The sequence below is a fragment of the Hypomesus nipponensis genome, chromosome 5, assembly GCF_054491055.1.
Source record: "Hypomesus nipponensis isolate SF chromosome 5, ASM5449105v1, whole genome shotgun sequence".
Lineage (NCBI taxonomy): Eukaryota > Metazoa > Chordata > Actinopteri > Osmeriformes > Osmeridae > Hypomesus > Hypomesus nipponensis.
In genome coordinates this window covers 4,802,608-4,827,232 of record NC_140365.1, presented here as the reverse complement: position 1 = coordinate 4,827,232, position 24,625 = coordinate 4,802,608, and the positions used below count along the sequence as shown (strand labels likewise).

Here is a 24,625-nt window from a genome sequence, read left to right as displayed (position 1 = left end):
AACAGCCTACTTAGTGAAAACACTGCGCCTTTTTCATTTTTTTTTATTTCAGTCCAGTTTCCAAACTGCCGTTTTTTGTTGTTGTTTTACACTCAAGACACAGCCATGCACAATTCATAGTTCAAAAAGTCTATTGCTTCAACCACAATTAAAAATAGCGTATCCAAAACAGTCATTTCACCCCCGTCGCGTTTACCTCCTCTTTTTCCAGAGATGGGGAAAGGGCTGCTGAATATCCAAAGACGGTTCAGCAGTTTACAAACCCAGAGAAGAATAATAATAATAATTATAGTAATAATTTAAAAAGAAACCATTTTTTTGTCTTTCTTCCAATGTTGTCTTGTTACACATTAATAGAGGAATTTTCACACCACTTGTACAGGTTTACACATTCAGAAGGAAGGTACAGGAGAGACCGGGGGAAGGGTAGCCAGCCAGCAAAGCTGCGGCTGTCCCAGAGTTCATCTTTGTGCTCATAGTTCAGTTGAGGCCTGTACATGGAGGAGAGGCCACGGTCCTGGGGCCTGGACCATACCGGCGGGGAGGATTTGGGGGAGAGGGGGGGGGGACACACAGCAGGGGTGCTCTGGACAGACTGTGAGGCCTGGACACAGAGGGCTGCATTCACCAACTCTCTCAGGAAAGTTCCATCCAGAGGTGAGGAGACTGTGATCCTATTTCTTTTTCCGTTTTTCAGGGTGCAAAACATTTACAAATACATACCGTACCATAGAGCAACCTGAATATGGTCATTTAAGTTAAGCATTTCTGAAAAAAGGGCATTTTTACCTTTTCATATTTACATACATACACACATATCCTAACAATGTTAACTATTTGGAGATGAAATAACATATTCCCATGCATGAAATCTGTCACATCCTCCTTGAAGTGGACATTCCCAGTCTGCCCTCCATCCCGCACAGTAACATGAACAGCATATAACTGAGCTGCTAGCTAGCCTATACCTTTCAGTCAAGCTGGAAAACAGGAGTGAGGCATCTAATGCATGAGGTAGCTCTCTCCCTCATACACACACACACACACACACACTCACGCTCACACATGCATGCACGCACACGATCAAAGAATAAACACACACCGCACACTCACCCTACACGCAATCAAATCAATAACACGACCCATACCGTACTGTCACTCAGACATGCAGATGTGCCATCTACCAGAGATAGAACTGGAAAGTTCCAGAGTTCAACTCCAGAGCCAGTGGATGGGCTTGATGATGTCTGGAACACCACGGGATGACCAGAGACCAGGAGCTGCTGGAACTACAGCTCAGACACTCGTCACATCCAACCCAGGGACTCCTGTCTCTCCTGCCCACATGTCTCTCTGACCTGGGTCCAATGTGGCAACATGAACCAGGAGAGGATACCACAGGGATAAGCATGACTAAACTACTAAATACAGAGTCATTGAGACACAGTTATATACAGAGAGAAAGAGAGAGAGGTAAAAGAGAGAGAGGAATAACTAGATAGAAAGAACTAGAGAGAAAGAGGGAGACAAGGAAACAATGCAAGAAATATATATATTTTTAGAACTATTTTTGATATGGGCAGACAGGCGCAGAGTGAAAAGAATAGCTTTCCTCTTAAATATCTATGGTTTTAAATTGTCTTTAAGACGAGTTACAATCATAAAATGGCACTCAGTGATTTAAAAACCTAACCCTGGGCAAATTATTTATATAGCCACCTTCCCCAACTTTCCAAACATCTCCAAAACTCACAGGAACACACACGTAGAACAAATTCGACCATACTCCCAAACACAGTACAGGAAACAGTTTTCGTAACATGAAGACACTGGAGTATTGATGGAAGCAGCATCTTCTGCTGGGGGGGATGACAAAGACACCATATTAACTAACTGTACACCCTGCATGGACTGAGCAACAGAGGAATTTGTAGGACTCACTCAAGGACAGAGATCATTTGAACAGATGGCTTAACACACTAAACACTAAAGGAATCTGCCATAGACACATAGAGGTAAAATGACAGGTCTCCGATAAAACATGCAAAAGTAAGGCTCAGATGTAAAACAAGTGGTGATATTGGCAAACACTGACAGAGAAACAAAACGTACAATATTTTCAAGTCGTTGGCCGAAAATCTCCATATAACAATCACACGAACACAATGAGCTGTACTATATCCCCTCAATGTCAACTGTCTGACTGAAAACAGACTTGGTTAATTAATACCTAATCTGAAGTCTTGAACGATGCCTATCACAAGAAATGGGCCTTCATTTTCTAAACTTAATTATGAAAAACTATTCTTAAATATTTGACCTTTAAGTTTTGACTTTGAATCTTGACTCCTCGCCCAGAGCTCCAACAGAAAGGCAGTGGTGATAGATAGCCTGCACTGCAGCCCCAGTGCAGCCAATCTCTGTCAACCTCTCAGTTGTAGGCTGTCTGGAAACTTCCACCCAGGAGTGCAAAAGCCATATGGCTGTGATGGATATTCGCTACCTCTCTACATTCCTACTTTTCTTATATTAATACCCCCCAAAAAAACACAAACGCACACAAACGCACACACACACTCTCACACGCACACACACAGGATCGTCTGCAAAGGATGAGCGAATTGGTTATACAGAGCCATAGTCATGCAGGTGGTTCCAGAGGCCCAGAGTATGTCTCATGTCTATTGGTCACTGCAGGTGTGGCCTGGTGGTGTCTTCTAGAAGGGGCTGGAGGAGAAGAGAGACAAGCTGTACAGGGAAGAAAATACAAGCTCTTAAAGCCGCTATTCTCCCTGCTTCTCTCTCTTTCTCTGTCATTCCTGAAAAAAATAATATTTTTTTCTTAATTTTCCTGTCTTTTTTTTTTTTTTTTTTTTTCAGGGACCGCACACACACACGCGTGCGCCAGGTGCGCATTTCTGACTAACTGCTCCGTGAGTACAGCGAGGAGGACAGGAGGAAGTGGAGCCGGCTCCTGCCTGGATGTGGTTGGTCAATCCTCAGCATGAGGCAGGTGTCCGTCCTTGAGCTGGGACCATCACTCAAACCCCACACACCAGGGAAACGGCACCGTGTGCGCGTGTGTGTGGTCACACATCGCCCCCTAGCGGCTGCTGCTCTTTATGGCTTCCTTTGCTGCTACAATCAGGGGGGTCAGACTGGAGAGGGGCTTGGCTAGTTTCAGGAAGGAATGCTGCGGGGGGGGGGGGGGGGAGAGAAAGGGAGAGAAACATCAGAGTTTGGCTCTCTTTAAGTTGTCAGTGAGCAAGACGGTCGATACAGAGCGGTCATGTCGGGGTTGCGGTTGTGTGGGACCTGTACCTGGAGGAGCTCCTTGGCCGCGCCTCTGCGGTCCACGTCCATCTCCAGGCAGCGGTTGAGGAAGTCCCTGAACACAGACGACAGCCTCTCTGGGTTCTGGAGCTCTGGCGTGCCATTAGTGGCTATCAGGTACAGAGCCTGAGGAGGAGAGAGGAAGTGAGGTCACGGGCCTTTTAACGTCATGCGGATAACATCCACATGACGTTCGATATCATCTCGCGTGACGGGAGAGAAACAAAAGTTATGTTGGAAAGTATCTTTCTTCGTCTTACCCTGAGGGGGTTCTCGTTGAGGTATGGAGGTTCTCCCTCCACCATCTCTATGGCCATGATGCCCAGGGACCAGATGTCCACCTTGGGCCCGTAGGCCTTGCGGGTCACCACCTCTGGGGCCATCCAGTAGGGCGTTCCCACCATGGTGCTGCGCTTGTTCTGCTCCGGGGTGATCTGGGCGCAGAAGCCAAAGTCCGCTGCAAGGAGAGAACCCCCAGACCAGTCAGATCGTCTGCCCTCGCTATGCGTCCCCCTCCGACCCTAGCGCAGTGTGGAAGCCCCAGCCCCAAGCCTGCCCCCTGCTGGTCCACTCACTCAGCTTGACGGAGCCGTCCATCCCTAGCAGGATGTTGTCGCTCTTGATGTCTCTGTGGATCACCTGGTTGGAGTGGAGGAAGTCCAGAGCTTGGAGACACTGTGGAGACAAGCCTGGGTTAGGAGGACAGACCTGAAAATACATCTAAAACACCACCAACACCATGATCTCTGGGCCTTGTCATCTGGGCCTGACTAGGTGTTGGGGGCCTGTCTCAGTGTGCTGCGGAGGGCCTGAGAGACCCTGGTTCTCACCTCTCTGCAGACAGCAGCGATCTGGCCCTCGTCCATGCAGGTCTCGGTCACCACATCAGTCAGAGAACCTCCGGCCAGATACTCCATCACCACCCACAACTCGTCTCCTACCAGGTAACTGTGGAGGAGATGAGAGGGGGGGGAGCAGGGGCAGAACAGAGGGGACAGAGAGATGGGAATATAGAGAAGGAGGGAACGGGAAGATGACATTTAGCGGTTGTTGCGACTGCGGTCGCCCAGTTCAACCATGATGTGATTCTATCATCTCATAGCATGAGACGTAAGTATATATCTAGCAGTATCCCTGTCTCAGGACCATGTATCCGCCTACAGCAGCTGGCTGCAGGGTGGAGGTCACCTGACAGGGTGGAGGTCACCTGACAGGTGAGAGCTCACCTGTCCAAGTAGTTGACGATGTTGGGGTTCTTGTTTTCCCTCATCACCAGGATCTCATTAATGATGAGTTCCTTCTTGGGCTGCTGCTGCAGGTTCATCTGCTTGATGGCCACCTGGGAACAAGGCCAGCAGAGACGACAGCGTTACATATCCACCAGGTGGGGTTAGGGTTCATGGGGAACAGGGGTTCCAAAGAAACAGACACGCAAGATACACGTGAGATTTTGAGGGGGCCGTCTAAGGTGACGACAGAAATGCTAAGTCGAGTCAACTTACTTCCTGGCCGGTTGCAATGTCGATGGCTGTGTACACAGTCCCAGAGGCTCTGCGGAAACAGGGAAAAAACACCTTGGTTCAACACTGAAAACAGACAAATAAACAAACACCAAACATCTTGATCTAGTTGTCTTGCACAGTGAATAATCTTGCTAATTGTTTACGCTGCTAGAATAAGTCGGTTTCTTGGTCTTAGTTACAGAGAAGTCATTGTCACTTGGAGATCCCTTCATGTAACCATTAGAGGGCGATATTGACCACAGCAGGGGTTGTGCAGCTGACATCTCTGGGTTTATGCTCTACTGTGTGTAATGGGAGCAATAAAACTGTTAATGACGTGACCTTTCTCTTCCTGGTCTTACAGGGGTTGCAGCCATACCCTTACAAGATATTTAAGACCAGCAGGTTTCAAGCTGTTTGTGTTGGCACAAGGTCTGTATAACGTTTGTCTTCCTGGTCCACTGTAATGAGCAGAATAAACCCTCTTCGTGACTGCAGGAGCTGGGTTTGAAGGGGAATTAAAATGCGGAGATGCCCTCTAAAGGAGCCCCGGCATATCTGTTTTGTATGTTAAATGCAGATTAAATTGAATCTTGTCATAATCAGTTTGGTCCAACTCTGTCGAGGGGTACTGAGGCCTGTGGGCCTGAACCATGATGCCTCTCTCTTCCTCTTTCTCTCTCTCTCTCTCTCTCTCTCTCTCTCTCTCTCTCTCTCTCTCTCTCTCTCTCTCTCTCTCTCTCTCTCTCTCTCTCTCTCTCTCTCTCTCTCTCTCTCTCTCTGTCTCTCTCTCTCTCTCTCTCTCTCTCTCTCTCTCTCTCTCTCTGCCATCTAATACCCGGGAGTGTTGGCAGGCACAGCATGGCCCTGGTGACAGTCCCTCCCCCTCTACCCCCGGTGACAGTAGACGCTGATCACACCACTGGCTGTAGTCAGAGGTACCTTAGAGGACCGTGTCGTATTTCTACCTGACTGAAGCACTCTTTGTTTATATTAGTACTCCCATTTCAAGACCAGTTCCAAGGAGGGCCTTAAGAAGGGGCAGACATGCCAACTCTCCGCCTACTGTTTAATACTCAGTTTAGTATCTGTCCAACCCAAGGCAAACCTTCACCCATTACTTTGCTCTGATACCACCAAACCTGTACAAATGATCATGATAGTCTATTATAAACAGCTAATCATCGGCCTGCACTCTTTGCTGTCTTTCTTTCTACCAGTCTCTTTCTTTCCTATCCTTTCCATTCTCCTTTCCTCCTTTCATTCTTTCTTCTTCTAGCCCCCCCCCCCCCCTTCACCCCCTTCACCGCCCCCCCCCCCCCCTTCCTGGACTGTCAGGCTACACGACTGTATTGTCAGAGGCTATGAATAATGAAGCAGTGCTCCTGTTTGATGCGGTCAGCGCTGGCTGAAACAGGCCCAGCCACTGATACCTGTCAGGTGACTCTGGGGGAGGCGTGGAGAGAGGTCCACGCCCACCTACAGGCTCAAGTGTGGGAGCTTCTCCACGGTTCCTCAGAAGTAATACACTGTATCTGGCAGGGTACTGGATATCAGGGGACTTCTGTGGTAACAAAACCCTTATGGGTCAATAGCAGGGAGGGCTTGAAGAAGCTAAAGCAGTATGGAGATGTAGCTGTGCAGTAGCTTTTGTTTCACAGTGATTGAGGATTGTCTTAGATCAAGGGGTTTATTTTGGTGTGAGAAACAGACTGCAGTTTCTGGCTAAAGTCTTGTGGTGTGGAGATGAGATGTCTGGGCTAATCTCACCCTACGAAATCAAGAGAGAGAGAGAGAGAGAGAGAGAGAGAGAGAGAGAGAGAGAGAGAGACAGATGAAGAGGGAGAAGGAGAGGAGGGTCTGATCTGATCTGGCATGTGGCCATGTCAGGATAAAGTTCTCATTTCCTCTCTACTTCTCTTTTCTTTTCCTACTCTTCAAACATTCCTCATTCCCTCTGTCTCTCTCCGGCCTCTGCAGAGGGAGGTTCTCTTTCTCCTGCGCAGGCTGCCTACCCTGCTCCAATAACAGCCATTGAACTGGCGAGTGGATCTGGATTGAAAGTGGACTCACCCCTGTCCTATTTTCTCAAAGCGAGTATACTTCTTTTTGGGGTCCCCAACACTCACAATGCTCCCTGGAAGAAAACACACATGTTCAGTCTGTGGTTAGTCTGGTGTTTGGCTAAGTCAACCATGCAAAAGTCTAAATTAGGTCAGTTAGGCAAATGCACACACACACACACAAACACGTGTGTGCACAAACATTTCCATTCAGAGGTGAGCTTGCCCTTTTCAGTCAGCGATGTGTCCTGCTGGGGGGCCTAAATCCTGCAGGTAAATACACTGAGCTCCAGGTGCATGCTGGGAGTTTGGCCGGCCCAGCAGAGCAGTGCTGATGCTTTTGGACGGGGACACGAGCAGACAGTACAGAGGAGAGAGAGAAAGAGAGAGAGAGAGAGAGAGAGAGAGAGAGAGAGAGAGAGAGAGAGAGAGAGAGAGAGAGAAGCATTTGGTCTATGGAGGCCCTCTTGGCCGTCCTGAGGCTGTAATCTCAGGCTTATTGAGCAGTCCACACTAATCACTGTTGCAGGATGGCTTTACAGCAGGACTGACGGGGAGCACATCGCACACATACACAGACTCAGGCTATCTAACATCCAGAGGACTTCATGGGTTTTAAAAGAGACATACTCAGCCGCTCCAGAATCTCCTCGTCTGTCATCTTGGACTTCTTCCTCTGCCGGTCGGTGTGGCGGTACAGGGTGCTGGATGTGTTGTCCGGCTGGACCTGGGACTCTGGAGGGGTGGTGACCTCCTTCACGGGGGTGGGAGGCTTGGTGGGCTCCATGACAGAGCGCGTGTAGATCTGGAGGGGAGGAGAGGAGAGGTACTCCATCAGGAGAGGGCAGCAGGGAGGGCAGCACTCACAGACCAGAGACCAGCACTCACAACAGGCAGTCCTGGGGTTACCACTCGGGGAGCAAAACACTGGGTCATCGTGAGCTCACACACTCACAGATTTAGTGTGCTCGGGTCTCGGTGCAATGACAGGTGGTGGTTCATCGTCATCATCCTCCTCCTCTTCCTCCTCTTCCTCCTCCTCATCCTCCTCCTCCGACACAGGCGGGGCTATTGGGGGCTCCGATGACGAGGTCTTGGCACCCTGGGGGTCAGAACACAGTGAGAACCAGAACACCCTTTGAGACAGGCCGCAGTTGCTGTGAAGGATATGGAGACTGGAGAGACTAAGACTTAGAATAACCCAAATTAAGAAGCCTCCAGGGATGAGAGGCAAGCAGTCCAGGTTTCTCTAAGCCTGAGTTAAATACAGCTTCCACTAGTAGTTTCTGACTGTATTTACAGTATAGTTCGAGTAGCCTAAAACCAACTTGTATCATTTAGCTGATGGATACACATGGGACATGGCAGGATATAAACATGACATTTAGTAACAAGGCAAATTCTGGCTTCAACTACCAGAAGGTCAAAACAAGAGAATCATCAGAAGTTAAGAGTTTTTAAACGCTCAAAAAGCAGCACTTTAAAATAATAAACACAATATAATAATTCAATTATAACACTGCTACTGAAAAAGGGCAGAGGAAGCTAATGGACATGAATCTTGGTTGAATCCAAAGTTGACTAAGGATGCAGGAGAAGGTTGTGGAAAGGGGAATGAAGTGAGGTTAGTGTACTAAGAGGAACAACAACGGGAGACAGTTGTGCATCAGTACATGGAAGGGGGACTTTGCTACAGGTTATCTGTACCAGGGTGTAGCAAACCCATATGTGTTGTCACTCGATATAGCGTGCTTTACCTAGGGAGTGCTCTGACTGGGGAGCATGGAATTTCACAGGAGCAACCTCACAGCTGAGAGTAAGAGCGCATGCTAGAGTTTATCTGCAACGTCGCTTCACAGAACTACCCAGATACAAGATGCAGTCTGCCCTGTTGCCATGATACTCCCTTACCTCTTCCCACTCCATACTTAAAACCCCCAAATATTCACGCGTAAAAACATCCCATTGATACTGTAACTCTCTTGTGTCACACCTATTGCATGCTCCTGGTAGACTCAGGAAATGACTGATGGTGTTTCGGTGCTTTGTTTAATTGAAGTACCATGGTCTGGGACCATGCAGAGGTCCATCCTAGGGGTGAGAAGATGGCCATGTCTGAGACCACTGGGGTTCACGGGGCCCCTCAGTGGAAACAGGAAAGAACTCCTCCACTTCCAGTCTTGGCATGCAGACTATGATGTCATGATTAGCCAGATGTGCTTAAATAAGGCAGCATATCCGAGTGGTGAGCAGCTGTCTGGGCTGGGGCAGCCGCTAGCTCCCCGGTCAGCCATGCAGGGACTCAGACCTCCCTCTCCTCAGGACGATCTGCTGACTGAGGCGAGGCTTCTAGCATGGGCCGACCTCAGATAAACAGATAGGGTGACTCTGTGATTCCATAATATGGAGCTGAGGAAGACAGTAGAGCAGGGAGGGGTGCTGTGTTGGGGTTTTCCAGAGGCGTGAGGTTATCTGGGGGGGCGCTGATGGAGTTTAGCATATACTGGCTATGTGGGTCACGAACGGGGTAAGGAACATGGCGTCTTACATGCAGGAAATTGACAATCATCACAACCCTTTTTGGTACGTTCCCCTGCCTTGTCGTTAGAAGGACGGGCCTATTCGAAAATGTCTTGCATCTACATTCTGTAATTTGGAAGTTAATCACACCCAATCAAATTCCTTCCCCCCCCGTAAAATGTGTACTACAGAGAGTGATGATGTCTCTAAAATCTTTCAAATCAAACATTTAGCAGATGGGAAGTATGGATCCTTCCCATCGAACCTTCAAGGGTGCCCGGACAGCTGATCAGATCTGGCATCAACAAGACTAGAGGATCAAACGGGTCAAATTTAGCGGCAGCCAATGCGGAGCGACAGCAATGTGGAAAGTAATATGGAGGAGTTACCTTGTCAAATAATGCGCTGCAGGTTCTAAGGCTGACCGGAGGCCCAGACGACAGCAGTCGGTTCTGAATGTGGAGGTTGAAAACGGGAGGATTTACTCGACATAAACCCACACAACAGTTCAGAGCACATGGGACTGGGGGAGGAGGGTGGGGGTGGGGGGGAGGGGGCCGAGGGCAGGGGACCGATACTAAAGGGATGGAGGTAGGCTTCTAGTATTGTCATCGGCCTGCCTTTGTGCGTCAGAACTCCTCACGTACAATGTCGTCTGAGGAGGGATGCATGATGGGTAAGGATGACCTTCTTAGAAAAGACCAATCATGCTGGGAGGACTCATCGCAGATGAGCTGACCTTGCTGTTGACGTGGAGAATGCAAGGTGATCAATGCAGTAATGTGACAGAATCCCAATAAGAGTTTTGCTCTACTTTGAGTACCTCCTGTTGCCTCTATCATGGAACAGGGAGGGAGCTGCACACTTCAGACTTAGCTTGTGATGAACTGCTGAGGAGTGGTATGTTTGGACTAAACCTCTGCTTTTATCAAGTGGTTTATTGCCAAGGTTGGTTCACTGATAGCTTGGAGTGATGCTTATACTCAGAGTCAAGTCTCAGTGTCACAGCCAGCAACTTCTAAGAACCAGACTAGAAATGACAGATTGGCCAACAAAACTGTGACCAACAAAATAAAACCGACAAAACTAAAGGTCTAAAGGTCTATTTATCTCTTTTAGCTCGATCAACTCAGTCCAGCAAACCCATGACCCAAAACACAGAAAGCGTTTCAGGAGAAGCCCTTACGTCAGAAAACAACATAAAATAAACCTTTCAATTGCTTTGTCTTTCACTATTTTCTCACTTCAAAGCACACGCTGATGACTTCATGTATTATCTAAAGTCACTTACCTGTCCAATTACCATATGCTAAATGCTTACATATACCTATTTGTGAGAAAATGTAATCACCTGTATAAAGACTAACTGCTTAACCCCTGTCCTGATGGGATCAATGTGTGACTAATAGGGTTTAACAGTATAACATCTGTAATATGATGTTCTGAAATTGAACAATTACATTAATCATCACGGATCGGAGAGTAGTCACTAAGCTAATTTACATTTACATTTAGCAGACGCTCTTATCCAGAGCGACTTACATGAAGTACAGGGACATTCCCCCGGAGCCAAGTAGGGTGAAGTGCCTTGCCCAAGGACACAATGTAATTTTGCACAGCCGGTAATCAAACCCACAACCTTCTCATTGATAGTCCGACTCCCTAACCGCTCAGCCATCTGATCCCCGGGAAATTGATTCAAGGGAAAGTTTTGAAAAGCTCATCTAGTCATGTGAGGTCAAGACAGAAGATGATTGAGCACCCAGTCTACATTGTAACTGCTCATACAGCAGTACCTGCAGAACCAGAGAGACAGAGAGACAGACAGCTCTCCCAACAGATTCTCTCTACTAATTGATTATTCAGACCTTCCTGAAAACACTCTTACGGGTGTGCTGCAGGTAAAAGCTATCACGGCGCCATCACAGCACTTACTGTGTATGATGGACTCTGCATGATGTACATAAATGTCCTTTCTACGTAAAGCTGAAAGCTTAAAAATTCATCGAATTAGGTAGCGTGAGAGGTTCGTTTTCAAGTTAACTCTGCTGCATGTCAAACAGTATGATTACTATTTGTGTTCTCTTCAAAGTAGCTCTTGGCAATCTGACTACTCTGTGATGAACAAGGACTTACTAAAAGGAAAGGAGGTTTGAAGTGAATCAGTACTTACCAGAGTGTTGGCAGCTATGTATCCATGTGCTGATTTGTCTGAAATGGAAAGGGATTGTCAGAAGTCAACTTTCACACAGTAACCACCGAGCGAGGCGTCTCAGATCTACATCTGGATATTGTAACGATCCAAGCTGTTGCTCAGAGGTGTGTGTCGGTTGCTGTTGAACTTGAGGGGGCATCCTCGGTATGTGGTTGTGTACCTCCAGACGTGAAGCTCATGTACTTCTGGTTGTTGACGGTCTCTTTGGAGTCGTAGAACTTGAGAACATCCAGGACGGCCTGGGGGTTCTTCTTCTGCTCCAGCTTGGTGATGTTGGAGGTCTGGAGGAGTCTGGCCCACTGCTCCGGAATGCCCTGGGGTGAAAGGTCAAGAGGATGAAAGCCAACGGTCAAATGCAGTCCAAGTGCAGGTCTGAGGGAAGATGCAGTAGGTGAATGAGGGGTATACTCACAGTGAACTCTCCTGTTACAGCATCAAAGCCCACATGGATAGTGTGCTCAAAGTCGGAGGGCAGAGATATCTCTGGACGTTCCTTCTCCTTCTTCTTGTTTGCTGATGGAGGTAAACAAAAGAGTAATCAGGCGTGACACTGATGAAACAGTCTGATGTTGTCAGTGGAGCCAGAGAGTGGCTCAGCCTATTTTATACGGGTTCCGTCTGTCCTCTAGGTTCTGTGTGAAGGGTGAAGCAGAGGCGTGTACTCACTTTTGTCTCCCCCAGGGAAGATGGAGCGCAGGCGGACCTTCTTGTTCTTCTCTTCGGGAGCCATTGGGAGTGGTTTGGAGGCGTGATTCAACAACGAAGAGTCTCGGGAACTACTGTTCATTCTCAAGGGGGGGGCTGGTGGTTTCTCTTCAATATCGACACTATCGGACATCTTTAGTAGCACTCACAATGTCCTGGGAAGGAGAGGCGAACAAGAGGTGTTAGTCATTGACTGGGAGGTTAGAGAGAGGAGAGGGAGAGACAGAGGCAGGAAGACAATTGAGACAGAGAAATGGAGGCCAGAGGGAAGCAAAGCCAAAGCAGGCTCTCTCCTGAGATATCAAAATAAGCAGATGTACATTTCTCACTGTGCAACACCGCAGGCTTCCTTTACATCAACAACCACTCTCCTACGACAGAGGGAAGATTCAAAGAATTTGTATTATCCAAAAGGTTATTGCCTCTTCAAGGCAACTTACAAAATGGGATCTCGGTTACATTCTTGGATTTCAGCTCGGTAACAAACGTAACACAGATGTGTGAGTGGAGATGTCAGAAGTTCACCCAAAGCCCCATTCCTCTGGGTGCAGGCCCAGTTCTCAGTGTGATGGTCCCCCCCTCTCCCCCCAGAGTGAGGCAGTGTGGCCCCCCCTCTCCCCCCAGAGTGAGGCAGTTTGGCCGCCTCTCTCCCCCCAGAGTGAGGCAGTGTGGCCGCCTCTCTCCCCCCAGAGTGAGGCAGTTTGGCCGCCTCTCTCCTCCCAGAGTGAGGCAGTTTGGCCGCCCCTCTCTCCCCAGAGTGAGGCAGTTGGACCGCCCCTCTCTCCCCAGAGTGAGGCAGTTTGGCCGCCCCTCTCTCCCCAGAGTGAGGCAGTTGGACCGCCCCTCTCTCCCCAGAGTGAGGCAGTTTGGCCGCCCCTCTCCATCCAGAGTGAGGCAGTTTGGCCGCCCCTTTCCATCCAGAGTGAGGCAGTTTGGCCTCCCCTCTCCATCCAAAGTGAGGCAGTTTGGCCGCCCCTTTCCATCCAGAGTGAGGCAGTTTGGCCGCCCCTCTCCATCCAGAGTGAGGCAGAGCTCTCTGGGCACCAGGGGGGCACAAGATCCCTTAATCTGCCTCTGCTTAAACCTACAATTTCCTGTCGTATCTGGACTCTTAGGCTTCCTAATCTGCTTCCTGAAGGACGTCTTCTGTGTTGAGCAAATGGTGTTTGATGTCTTGTGCGTGTCGTGAAAGAAACGATCCAATCATAAGACCACTGACTGGGGGGGGGGGGGGAAATGATGCCCATAAAACTGCTGAAGATTTAGGACTGAATGAGCCCATCCACATGCCACTGGGCAGTTTCTAAAACTTTACTTGGCGTCCGCTGCAATCTACTAGAAATGGTGATTAAAAATAGTCATAAAAATAAGTATTATGGAGCAACAGAAATTAACAAACTGTTTTCCCTCCATCTCCCATGACTTTGGACCTTGTTTGCAACTGAAATTATCTGTGTTGTTTTGTTGTTGACCATTCACTTCTCTGGGGTTCATTCAATTCAATATTCTTCCTGTCAGCTCTGTTCAATGTGCTCCTGATTTGTATAATGGTGTAACCTGATAATCAGACCCAACCAAGCATCCACAGACGCTTACAGTTACAGTTATCAACACTCCCTGTTGAAAAGAAACACTGACAGTCTAATCAATCAATAGGCCTGCTTACATAAGCCATGAAACAGCTGGTTTCCACACATGGTGTCACCACGGCCTGGCCTTGATTGAACTGCTTTGGTTCAGGGTTACTTGACACTTGTTCTCACCTTCTTACCAGGTAAGGGGTTGACATACTGGCTACTGGTTGACAGTGTACAGTAGATAGTGGGTGGGGCTGAGGTTTAACGGGAAAGATCATTTAGGAACCAGGTTAGGACCCAGGTTGGGAATCTGGTTGTTTGCCGAGGTGAGGCCTAGGCCTTTGGCTAGGTCAGGGCCCAGGGGCTGCAGTGGAGCATAGTATAGGTGGATGTTTCTCTTTCCTGTCTTGTTATTGCAGCTGGGAGGCTCTCCTGGAGCATCACGAGCAGAGTAATATAATGAGAGATACAGGGGCATGGGCTGAACTGCATGGCAAACAATGGGCCCTGTAGAGGCATCTACTCCGAGAGTCAGACCTTGAGCTTGCAGCCAAGTCCTAGTTAGGATCTCCAAGTACAATCAGAGCGCTGGCCTCTTATGAAAATAAGGAGAGGGGCTATGCTCAGATCTCCATGGAATGCACATCTGAAGGGTTCCAAGGACAGAATCTGTCCACTTAGATATGTCTCTGTGAAAGACACCACACTAACAATCTCCTGGACTTTTCCGCGCTCTGGATTGAGATGATAAGTTGCAGAGTTTGACTTGGAGTTCAATTACAGTAATTGCTACTCGCATGTAAACAAGTAAATGTCAATGAAGCGCAGCCCCCAGGATGACAGCACGTTTTCCTCATGCTGTGCAGGGAAGGGAAGCTAACGAGCAGCTCGGAGCCACACAATTGATGGTTATGTTTGAGTGGGCTATAGGCTACATCTTAGCATCTCCCACCCCCTCCTCTCATCCTCTCTTCCCTTTATCGTGGCCTGCCTCCATCTCAGTTTCTTTTCACTGCCAATGCCCCCCCTCCACCCCCCCACCCCCCCCCCCCACTCCCTCCCCAGGCCATGTGCTGTACAGGCCAGTCTCAGAACCAGGGCAGCCAGGGAGCCCTTCTGAGTGGAGACCTACATTAGCAAACAAAGACCCCGGGCAAAGGAACCACTCCTGTACCACCTCTTTCTCTTTGCTGTCTTGCCCTAACCACTCCAAGATGGCATCGGAAGTGGATGTGAGTGTAAGACAGAAATACGCCCCACTACTATATAGGAGTAGGTGGTCCATTTGCTACCATTTCTATGCCAACTGAAACTGTATTATTTTCTATGCACTGTGATTTTGTGAGTAGATGATTGCGGGGAGGGGGGGGGGGGAGTTTGGGGTGTATACTGGATGTATGAATAAGATCACATAGGAGTGAGTTAGTTCCGTCCTTTGTATGGAAAAGGTGCACTTGTCAGACCTCATTGGGTCACTCCCATGAAAAGGCAGTAAATCCCGTCTAGGAGTGCAGGAGAGAGATGATTCAACACTGGTGTGGAGAGATGGGTCGACTCCTCTCCTTAAGAGGACATGCAGCACAGTGTGGGAGTGAGACTGAGTGTGTGTGTCTGTGTGTGTTGTCAGTGATAAGACACATGAGAGGTTTAGTGCCTCGGACTGAAATAGTCTTCATTGCTAGCCTCCCTCCTACACAATACTGGTTCCTGCTGTTGAATGGGCGTGGGGAGTTGCACTGGATCAATGGCATCTGAAGCTGTTTTTCTGGATATACCTGAACACACCTTATCTCTTATTCTTTTTACCCTCTGCTGCCCGGTCAACCAAGCAAGCACAGACAGCTTTTCTCACTTTCACCAAATTATAATTATGCAGCTTGATACTAAACTGGAACATCAGGAGAGCACAGGCACATGGTCAGAATGTTGTCGGTCACTGCGGAATCCACAAAACAATGGTTGTATAACCGACTCGCAAAATAAGGAGAAGATCAACACTTCAAGCATGGAGATCAGGAACGCTGCACTCAGTGATGCACTATACGCAGCCGTGTAAACAAATTACGAATTGGGAACAAACTTGTGGATGCATACATTTGTATTACAGTACATCAAGCCGAAAGCAAGTTTTATTTGGATGGTGTCTGTACTGCTGAGTGTGTCTTTAGAGGAACCAACACAAATGAATCAGTGTTCTGTCGCAGAACAACTGACCCACCTGCTCCATGGAGAAACACCTCGCTGTCCTCCTCAAAGAACACACTACTCAGGACACACCTGCACAGTACATTACATTTAGTCATTTAGCAGACGCTCTTATCCAGAGTGACTTACAGTGAGTACAGGGACATTCCCCCCGAGGCAAGTAGGGTGACATGCCTTGACCAAGGACACAACATCATTTGGCACTCGAACCGGCAACCTTCTGATTAATAGCCCAATTCCCTAACCGCTCAGCCATCTGACTCCCTCTGCGCCACCGATGAGTCTGGTGACTGGCAATGGGCTCTGGCACTCAGAAACAGCCCCAGTCTGAATGAGCACCAGCCAGCATGAATACAAACATTCCAGACAGATTGGCCATTTTTGCCGCAAGCAATCCTCCTCAGTGAGCACTCACTGCAAGCAGAGAGGAGATGCAGAGGGAGGGCGTGGACACACTGGGGGGGCAGAGAGGAGGTGTCCTGCTGGTGTCGTGTCCACTGTCGGCCTGTCTGCGTTCAGCCCGCGGGAAATGTGTCTCCCTCATCCCAGGGCGTGGCTCAGGGCGTGGCTCAGGGCGTGGCTCAGGGCGTGGCTCAGGGCGTGGCTCCCCCCGCCTGGTCATCTGATGGATGGATGCTGCAGGACTGCTGAGTGGTCAGCTTCCTCAGGGACCGCTAAAGATGGCCGCCCCCACGGGCGCCCAGACATTCCTTATCAGTCAGTGTAGCATAAAACATTGACCTATTTACTGGGTAGACTGACAGGCAGGCAGGCAGGCAAGCAGGCAGGTTTCAAAGTGCACTGCCCCTGATTTGAGCATCTCCTGCATCCACTGTACAACTCTCCCTGTTTGATAAACCCTCAGCTCCAACTTGTCTTTTCTCTGTTTATACAGGGGTGAAGGTAGTGACGCTTCAGCAGGAAAACTGCATCACTCAGACAGCAGGAGGGTCTCACCCTCTTATCCATCCATAAATACCGCGTGGGGTTTTTGATTGGAATATTGCACTGAACAAGCTGCACCGCCTGTAAAACAATATCGTGTCGCCTACCGCTAGCTGTGAAAACAGGCGGAAAAGTGAAATGGGAGACGTGAGAAATTGAGATACTGAGCTTTACATGCAAACGGGGCCTAAATGGTCGTCACTCTCCTTGCTTGGCTGAGCTGGGATCACAGGAATATAACATCTTGACATAAATAGGATTGTACACTTTTCATAAAAAGCAGAGAGAGAGGGGGAGAGAGAGAGAGAGAGAGAGAGAGAGAGAGAGAGAGAGAGAGAGAGAGAGAGAGAGAGAGAGAGAGAGAGAGAGAGAGAGAGAGAGAGAGAGAGAGAGAGAGAGAGAGAGAGAGAGAGAGAGAGAGAGACCACTCACCGCTGCCTGCTGCCAGAGCATCGCCCACCTAACCTAGAAATTACTGGGGCTATTTTCCCATTTCTCTGCCATAAACTATTAATATATCCATGAAGAGCTGGATTTTTCTCTGTTCTTTTGGCGCTGATCAAACATTAATGCTGGATTTGCAGGGGGCGAAAGCAGGGGGAGCTGTAGTCTGGGGCTGGGGGCTTGGTGCCGGAGGCTGGGGCTGGGGGCTGGGGCTGGAGATCACCTCTCTCCCCTGATCAGGCCAGCGTCTGGGTCTGGGTTTGTGCCTCAGGTTTGTATCAGCCCTGTCTCTGCCTGGGAAGCAGGTTAGTTATTGGTTATCCACTCAGCTTACACAGAAATATTGTAAGTTGGTTGCCCGACACCTCTCGCATGAGCCGTGTCCTGCAGTGGTTGGTTTTATCCTGGAATATGTGAGAGAGAAAACCACCAGAACAAGCCCAGGTGAAATCTAGCTGGCTTCCAGTCATCTGTGTGTAGTCCTCTGTGGAGGACTTGTATGAGAAGTCCTCTGTCCCGTTTCTAGGTTAGCGTGGCTCTGAAGCCCACTGGAGGACACACCAACCCTTAGCTATGTCAGCAGGCTAGCTAAAGACTGACTCACACACACACACCAGACATGCATACACCAATCACACCCAACCCAAAGCAGAACCCTCCCCCACACCAAGGCCTGATCAGAGCAGATGTCGTCTCCTCGCAGCCCAAACCCGCACCTCTCGCGCGATTTCCCTTTCAAGGTCACCACGGAAACAATGCTTCATCTGAGAGTCGAACAGCAGATGTCATGGAAGGAATGAAAAGATTATTTTACCTCCTTTTTTGCCTCAGAGAGAGAAGGGGGGTAGTAAACGGGCTGAGAGGAAGAGAGAGAAAAGGCAGAGAGAGTTTTGAGTAGAGTTGAAAACAAGAGCTCTCTTTGACAGCCACACAGGCAATGGAGCACATGTCACAAGATAGACAACTTCAAAAGTGCATGAAGTCATCACTGCTCACTCAGTGTTTACAACTGTCATCTCTGCCGTGTAACTGTTACTCAGACTGGTTAATTAAAGATTATAAACAACATATGTACAATCAAATTTACCTCATTAGTCAGTGTGATCTGTGAACTTGGGGGGGGGGGGGGGGGAACAAATCTCGTAATGAGTTCCCAAGTGAATTCCCCTAGAATTCCCCAAGACAAAAACTGAGACAGATATTGGAACGGATGATTCACTTCATGTGATTCTGATTCTGTCCCATCGATCTGTCAGCATGTCATGAGGCTTTGTTCCTTGAGGCACCATGTTCCTGAGCTGGCCCCCTCCTCCAAGTGGAGCCTGCTTTGCATACAGCCGGTAGCCCATGGTGAAGTTCATGAATGAGATAACCAACAGGAGATCTGCAGCTCTTAACAGGTGACAGGTGGGCCATGGTGTGTGTGTGTGTGTGTGTGTACAAATCAGCCTTTCTTGTAGGACTCTCAGATGCTAATTGAAGTCCAAGGTCACTTAATACAAACCGACCGACTACCTCGTCAATCATAACTCGTCAGGTTAATATGATACCGTCATCTCTGCTGTGTAACCGTTTTCACTTGATTAAAAGGATCTTCATTTCTAATGGAAGGATGTAGTGTAGACTTATGGAGATCTATGACAATGAGCTGTACTGACCACAAACACAGTCATGATTATGATCTTTTTATGTAAAGGGAGATGATCAAGTAAGCAGAACTGGAACTCACCCAAGTATACATTTCCATAAAAGGGCCATATTCAAAGGAATGCTTTCTGCTCTCACCCACATCCATCTAACAACTATCTTTGCAATACTGCTCTGTTTTGGGGCATAAAACACTGTGTGTGTGTGTGTGTGTGTGTGTAGGTGTGTTCTGTGTGTGTGTGCGTTCGCATACAGGTCTCTCTCAAACTCTACTGGTGTGAATTCAGCCCGTCTCCCCCTCAACCATTGGAGGGAACAGCGTCATCACCCCCGGCTCATTGGCTGTCATCAGTCTTCTTGAGAGGACCTATCCCAAGACAATACTGAACCGCCAGAAACACTGGAAAATGAAACGCTCCGGTAGATGAGATGATACTTTGTTTTGAATATTTCACCTGCGGTATTTTGATACCATGCCCAGAGTGACAAATGTTGACAGAACTCCTAAACCGCAGTTAAAAAAATGCGTGCCAACAAGCTTAATACTAGTGCTCGTGCAAACATGCTTAGTACTATCGTAAAATATAAGTGTTTGTAATTGGGTTGCGACAACTTCAGTTGTGTCAATATACACAGATTGTGTTTTTGTTGTGGGCTCCTTCTATTTTTAGGTGTGGTACTATAATCAGCCATCAATGAAAGTAGGTCTTGCAGAGTGGGCCTCGGGCTAGCGGCAGTCTTTCCCTCTCTTCTGAGCCATTGTAGTCAGTCAAGGCGGGCAGACGGACATAGTGGTGCCTGTTATACAGGAACAGATGGGAGACAGATCCTTCATTAACCCCATACTGTCAATGGTCACTACGTTTCTCTGTCAACATCTCAGTGACACCAGAGCTCCCCATAATGCCATCATAGCGGGGAAAGAAATACTTGTAGATTTATAGTAGAAAATGAAGCTTTTTAGAAGCCGGTTTAAATGGTGTCTACTTTGCCACGAGCTGGGCCTTTTTACACTGCAGGCTGGTGACAGACCCTTTCTGAAACAGCTGAATGGTATTATAATATAGAGTGATACACAAGTCAAAGAAATTACAAACAGCCAAACGTCACTACCAGTAGCTTATCAGGCTTCACTTACTGCACAGACACATCCAAAGCACGCTTTACAACAACTTAACACTCCCAACCTCAAAGATTAAGGGAGTTGTGTCAATGTGTCAGTGTGTGAGTGTTTACCCCCACCCTCCCTCTCTCTATCTCACTCCCTTATTCTATCCCTCTCTCTCTCCCATATCCCCCCCTCCCTTTGCACCCTTCCCTTAGCGAGGCAAAATGGCCAGATGGCTCCCAATCCTGCATGCTAATCCACTGTACACAGTCTGTAGGTCTGACAGCACCTAACAGTGCAGACTGAAGCTCTGGAGCAATAGCCAGTCATGTCAACAAGCCTGCTACACAGTAGGACAGCCTTACTGTACCACTGAGCCTTCTACTTGGGCTCAACTAGGATCTGAAGACTATGCATGTTACCTCAAAACAGATGGAAAAACTAATTTATCTGCAATATCGTATTTCGGCCAGGCCGGAGACTGAGACTAGATTCAGGGTTTCCTGGAGCTTTTGTTAACTGCTGGCTGAGGTGATGTAAGAGAACTCCGGTGTGTTGAGTTACTTTGAACAACAAGGTACAGCACCACTGCACACCAACAGACCCAGCCAGCCAGCCTGCCAGCTAGCAAACCAGACAGCCTGCCAGCCAGCAAACCAGCCAGACTGCCAGCTAGTCAGACAGACAGACAAGCAGGCAACCAGACTGACCGTCAGACAGACAGACAGACAGACTCCCTGACCTGCATGGTGAACCTGCAGACAAGCAGCACATGAGAAAGCACACTGTGTGTATACCACCATCACAAGCTCACTAACATACAACACAAGCTTCTTTCATACTGGAAAGACAATCAAAGATTCAGTGGTAACCGAGGCCACCACTGTTGTAGTCCAAATCATGCCCTCTGTGTGCTCATCAGACAGGAAACTGAATTAGTGCTGTCCTAAATCACATGAGGAGCATATGTAACAGATCTGGTCAGTCACGCTTGGAGATCTAAGGACATTCGTTTGTTTGAGACTCATCTGAACCCAGACTGTCACTATACCCAGCTATATCCAGTGTGTATGTACCTTTCACCCCAAATATACATCTGCTGTATGTGTATTTGAAGTGAGTCTGGATGCTGCTATTCGCGGGCTCAGAACAGACAGTCAGTGGGTTCCTCCTCAGAGTGGCCATCCATGCATGTCCCTCCGCCCCACAGAGGCACCCTCCTGTGGGGATAAGCCTCAGCACCACTGTGTTACCCTCAATAACGACAGCCCTCCCTCACACACACACACACACACACACACAGACATACACACACAGACACACAGTAGACACACACAAACGTGTGCTTACCCACAAGTGCATATACACACACAGATAATTCCTCTCTTCTCAGAAGGGAAGGGATAGTTTTGGATAACACCCAGGTTCAAACAGCTCTCCTGTGCTGTAACGTCTGCGAAAGCAAGCCTGTTAACCTCAGCTTTCGAAGCCACGGCAATACATCTATAAAACTGTTGCTTGCTTGAATGATATAAATATGAATGTATGGGCTCAGGACAAGCTTGTTTTTCTGATTCCATTTTGACTTCGAGTTCTCTGAATGGGCCGGCCTGTTCTTGGCTGGCAGGTGGGAATCCACACCCTGAGGTCTGCTGTCTGAGCAGAGGAGAAGTCATGTGTCCATTCAGTCATCCACACAACCAACAGCAATCCACAGTTAGTCAGACACAGCTCTCTGCTCTCATCACATGATGTCATCACAAACACGTTACCTCTGCTTCAGTTCTTTTTTTTTTTTTTTTTTTTTTGCTTCTACCCATCAAAACACGGTCTGTCTGTCACCCAGCAACAAGCAAGGACCGATGAAAAGTGTTCACTTGTGACTGATGGCGGGATGGATGGACCTGATATTGAACGGATGATTATGTATTCCTCATGCACTCCCAGCTCTCCCGGGGTCTAGCACCTGCCCCATCCCCCATTCCCCTTCCCCCAACCCTCCATCTCCTCATCCTCCCCCCACCATCGTCCCCCTGACTACCCAGCATCCTCCTCTCTCACTAGCCAGTCCAGGCTGCAGGCCTTCCATCAGGCCTTGCTTCAGACAGGCAGCAATGGCCGTCACTCCAGGGGAGAATCTCTCACCTTGCTTTCCAGCTCTGCCCCAACTGTCCCTGCACAATATAATGCAAAAGAACCGAGGGCCAGTGATGGGATAGGGAGCTGACCCACTCCCAGCTTCACTGAGACAGAATCGCTCAGTCTCCACCCCCATCCCCATCCCCATCGCAGTCAGGTGACCAGACACTGTAGATCTCCCTGACGCTACAGCCGGCAGGGCGGCCATGAAAGAGCCAGGCTCCACAGCCCCGTCTAACAGCCATGACACAGACCTTCGTCTCTGTGCTCTGAGAGAGACCGAAAAAAATCAATCAACCCATATAAACCCTTCCCAGAAGCAAAACCCTGGTGCAGAGACAGAGCAGAGAGATAACAAAGGGCCGTCCCTGAGTACATATCAAGCATCCATCACTCCCCATCCACGGCACGCACAGCTCAGATCCATCCGCTAGCCTCCTCTTTATCCACCCAAAATAGCGTTGCCTCTTTTTTTGTTACTGTGTGGCTCCTGCTGCTTCTATTCTACAGAGCTGACACACACACACACACACGACACTCTCACAGCCCACCGATCACAGCCTTGAACGTCAACAAAGATGCTTTTTGTGACAAGACAAGACAAGGGGGAGGGGGGGGTCCATCAAACCTAGGGAGAGATGGGGTGGGGTGAGGGGGGGGGGGAGCTGATAAGACTGAGCTGGCTAGCTACCGCATCTACCGTCCATCCACTGATGCAGGCATCCATTTCCCAATCTGTACAACAGTGAGAACGCCGATCAAAACAGCTGCCTACTCCTCCTCCTCCTCCTCCTCTCGAGCAAGGCAGAATGCAGAGAGGAAGAGAAAAAGGCTACAAAGCACCCCCCACATACACAGCCTGCCTCCCTCCCTCCTTCCCTCTCTCTCTCTCTCTCTCTCTCTCTCTCTCTCCCTCAACCACATCACCGATTACAAACACAGAGAGGATTACCTGAAATATGTCTTGACATTCTCTTTCTCGGTGTGTCGCCTTTGGATCCAGTATTCTGGTAGGTTCATCCTCAAATGTGCAGTCCTATTGACAGTTTACAGGCAGGATTGCCATTCTCTTGTCAGACCGGTTCCTGACCCCAAACTCAGGCTTGCTCGGTAGGCTGGATGCATCACTGGCTGCTCGCTGTTCCCTAGCCCATGATGTCATCCACCCGGTGCAGCTCATTGGTGGAGAGGCGGCATGCTAATGAAGCTAGCAGCTCTGGGGGAGGAGGAGGGATCTAGGCAGGCTGAGTTGATCTTTTGTTTGACAGACCAAACCTGCTGAGCAAGAACCAGAGGAGGGAGGGCGGAATATGTTTTTTTCTTTTTTTATCTTTAATCATTCTTTTAGAATAATAAGACTTCCGAAGAAAAAAAATTGTCTTTGTATTTTGCTTGTTTTAGTCTGAACAACTTTTAGGTCTCGTGTATGAATTTTAAGTAACAAATATACCCCCAAATAAATAAAGCTTCACATGCATTTGTGTACCTTGTAGGAAATTGTATTTTTATTATCAAAGCTAAAGAAAAGCATATTATACTAACCATGAACTAGTTAACTACAAAGCAATTTCACTGTATAACTAAAGGATTGTTCGAATAAAAAATGTGGAACTACTTATTTTATTAAACATTTTTATGAAAGTCTGGTCACTTACAACTCATGTGTGCATAAGGTTTCGAAATGTGCACATCCTGTTGTGAAATGATGGATGTTGTACAATCAATGTTTCCTAGACAGATAAGGAAGAGACAGTTTGTTATACATACTGCAGACTCACCAGTCTGTAATGGATGCTACCCCACAAGCCGTAGCTACTCTGGCTTCCTGGGTAGGCGGACATAACAAACCAAACACTTTCCATTTGCCCTCATTTGCCTATGATGTCATCTTTTTCCCGAGCTCACCTGTGATTGGCTGGCTGGCTCAGCATCTTCTCTGATCTCAAGGCTAGTGCTTCTTGCCTGAGGTGGAGACCCATCGGAGGCACTCTGAATCACGGCTGGTTGTCGTGACAACCCCTGTGATGTCGATCCCTCGTTGGAGAATAATATGGCTGTCGTGACAGCGTTCATTCAAATGGAGGACGGAATCCTTTACGATTCTCTCTCAACAGAGAAAAAACTAATTACTCTATACAGAAAAGTGTACGTACTCTTGTGGTTTAAAAATAGCTCAGATGATTTGGGTAGCAGAACAGTGATAGCTAATACATTGAAGGACA

The 24,625-nt window shown here is 48.3% G+C and overlaps 1 protein-coding gene across 1 annotated transcript; it reads right to left on the bottom strand.

The window, feature by feature from the left end:
• Positions 1–29: 29 nt before the first annotated feature.
• On the bottom strand, positions 30–23,504 carry LOC146287989 (serine/threonine-protein kinase PAK 3). The gene is made up of 16 exons (XM_084697574.1): positions 23,356–23,504; positions 12,300–12,493; positions 12,046–12,146; positions 11,794–11,947; positions 11,592–11,629; positions 9,808–9,870; positions 7,854–8,000; positions 7,529–7,703; positions 6,909–6,972; positions 4,836–4,884; positions 4,560–4,672; positions 4,164–4,281; positions 3,909–4,008; positions 3,594–3,790; positions 3,322–3,459; positions 30–3,193 (listed from the first exon to the last, which is right to left on the bottom strand). Exons 2-16 carry the CDS (start codon positions 12,469–12,471, stop codon positions 3,104–3,106), a joined length of 1,719 nt encoding a protein of 572 aa, XP_084553700.1. The 5' UTR covers positions 12,472–12,493; positions 23,356–23,504; the 3' UTR covers positions 30–3,103.
• Positions 23,505–24,625: the final 1,121 nt, after the last annotated feature.

Excerpts from the sequence above, each read along its gene's own strand:
- LOC146287989 (XM_084697574.1), bottom strand. The coding sequence starts at position 12,471 with ATGTCCGATAGTGTCGATATTGAAGAGAAACCACCAGCCCCCCCCTTG. Across the intron at positions 11,948-12,045 it reads CTGTAACAGGAGAGTTCACT|GGCATTCCGGAGCAGTGGGC; the intron begins GTGAGTATACCC and ends CTTTCACCCCAG. Across the intron at positions 4,885-6,908 it reads TTTGAGAAAATAGGACAGGG|AGCCTCTGGGACTGTGTACA; the intron begins GTGAGTCCACTT and ends CTGTTTCCGCAG.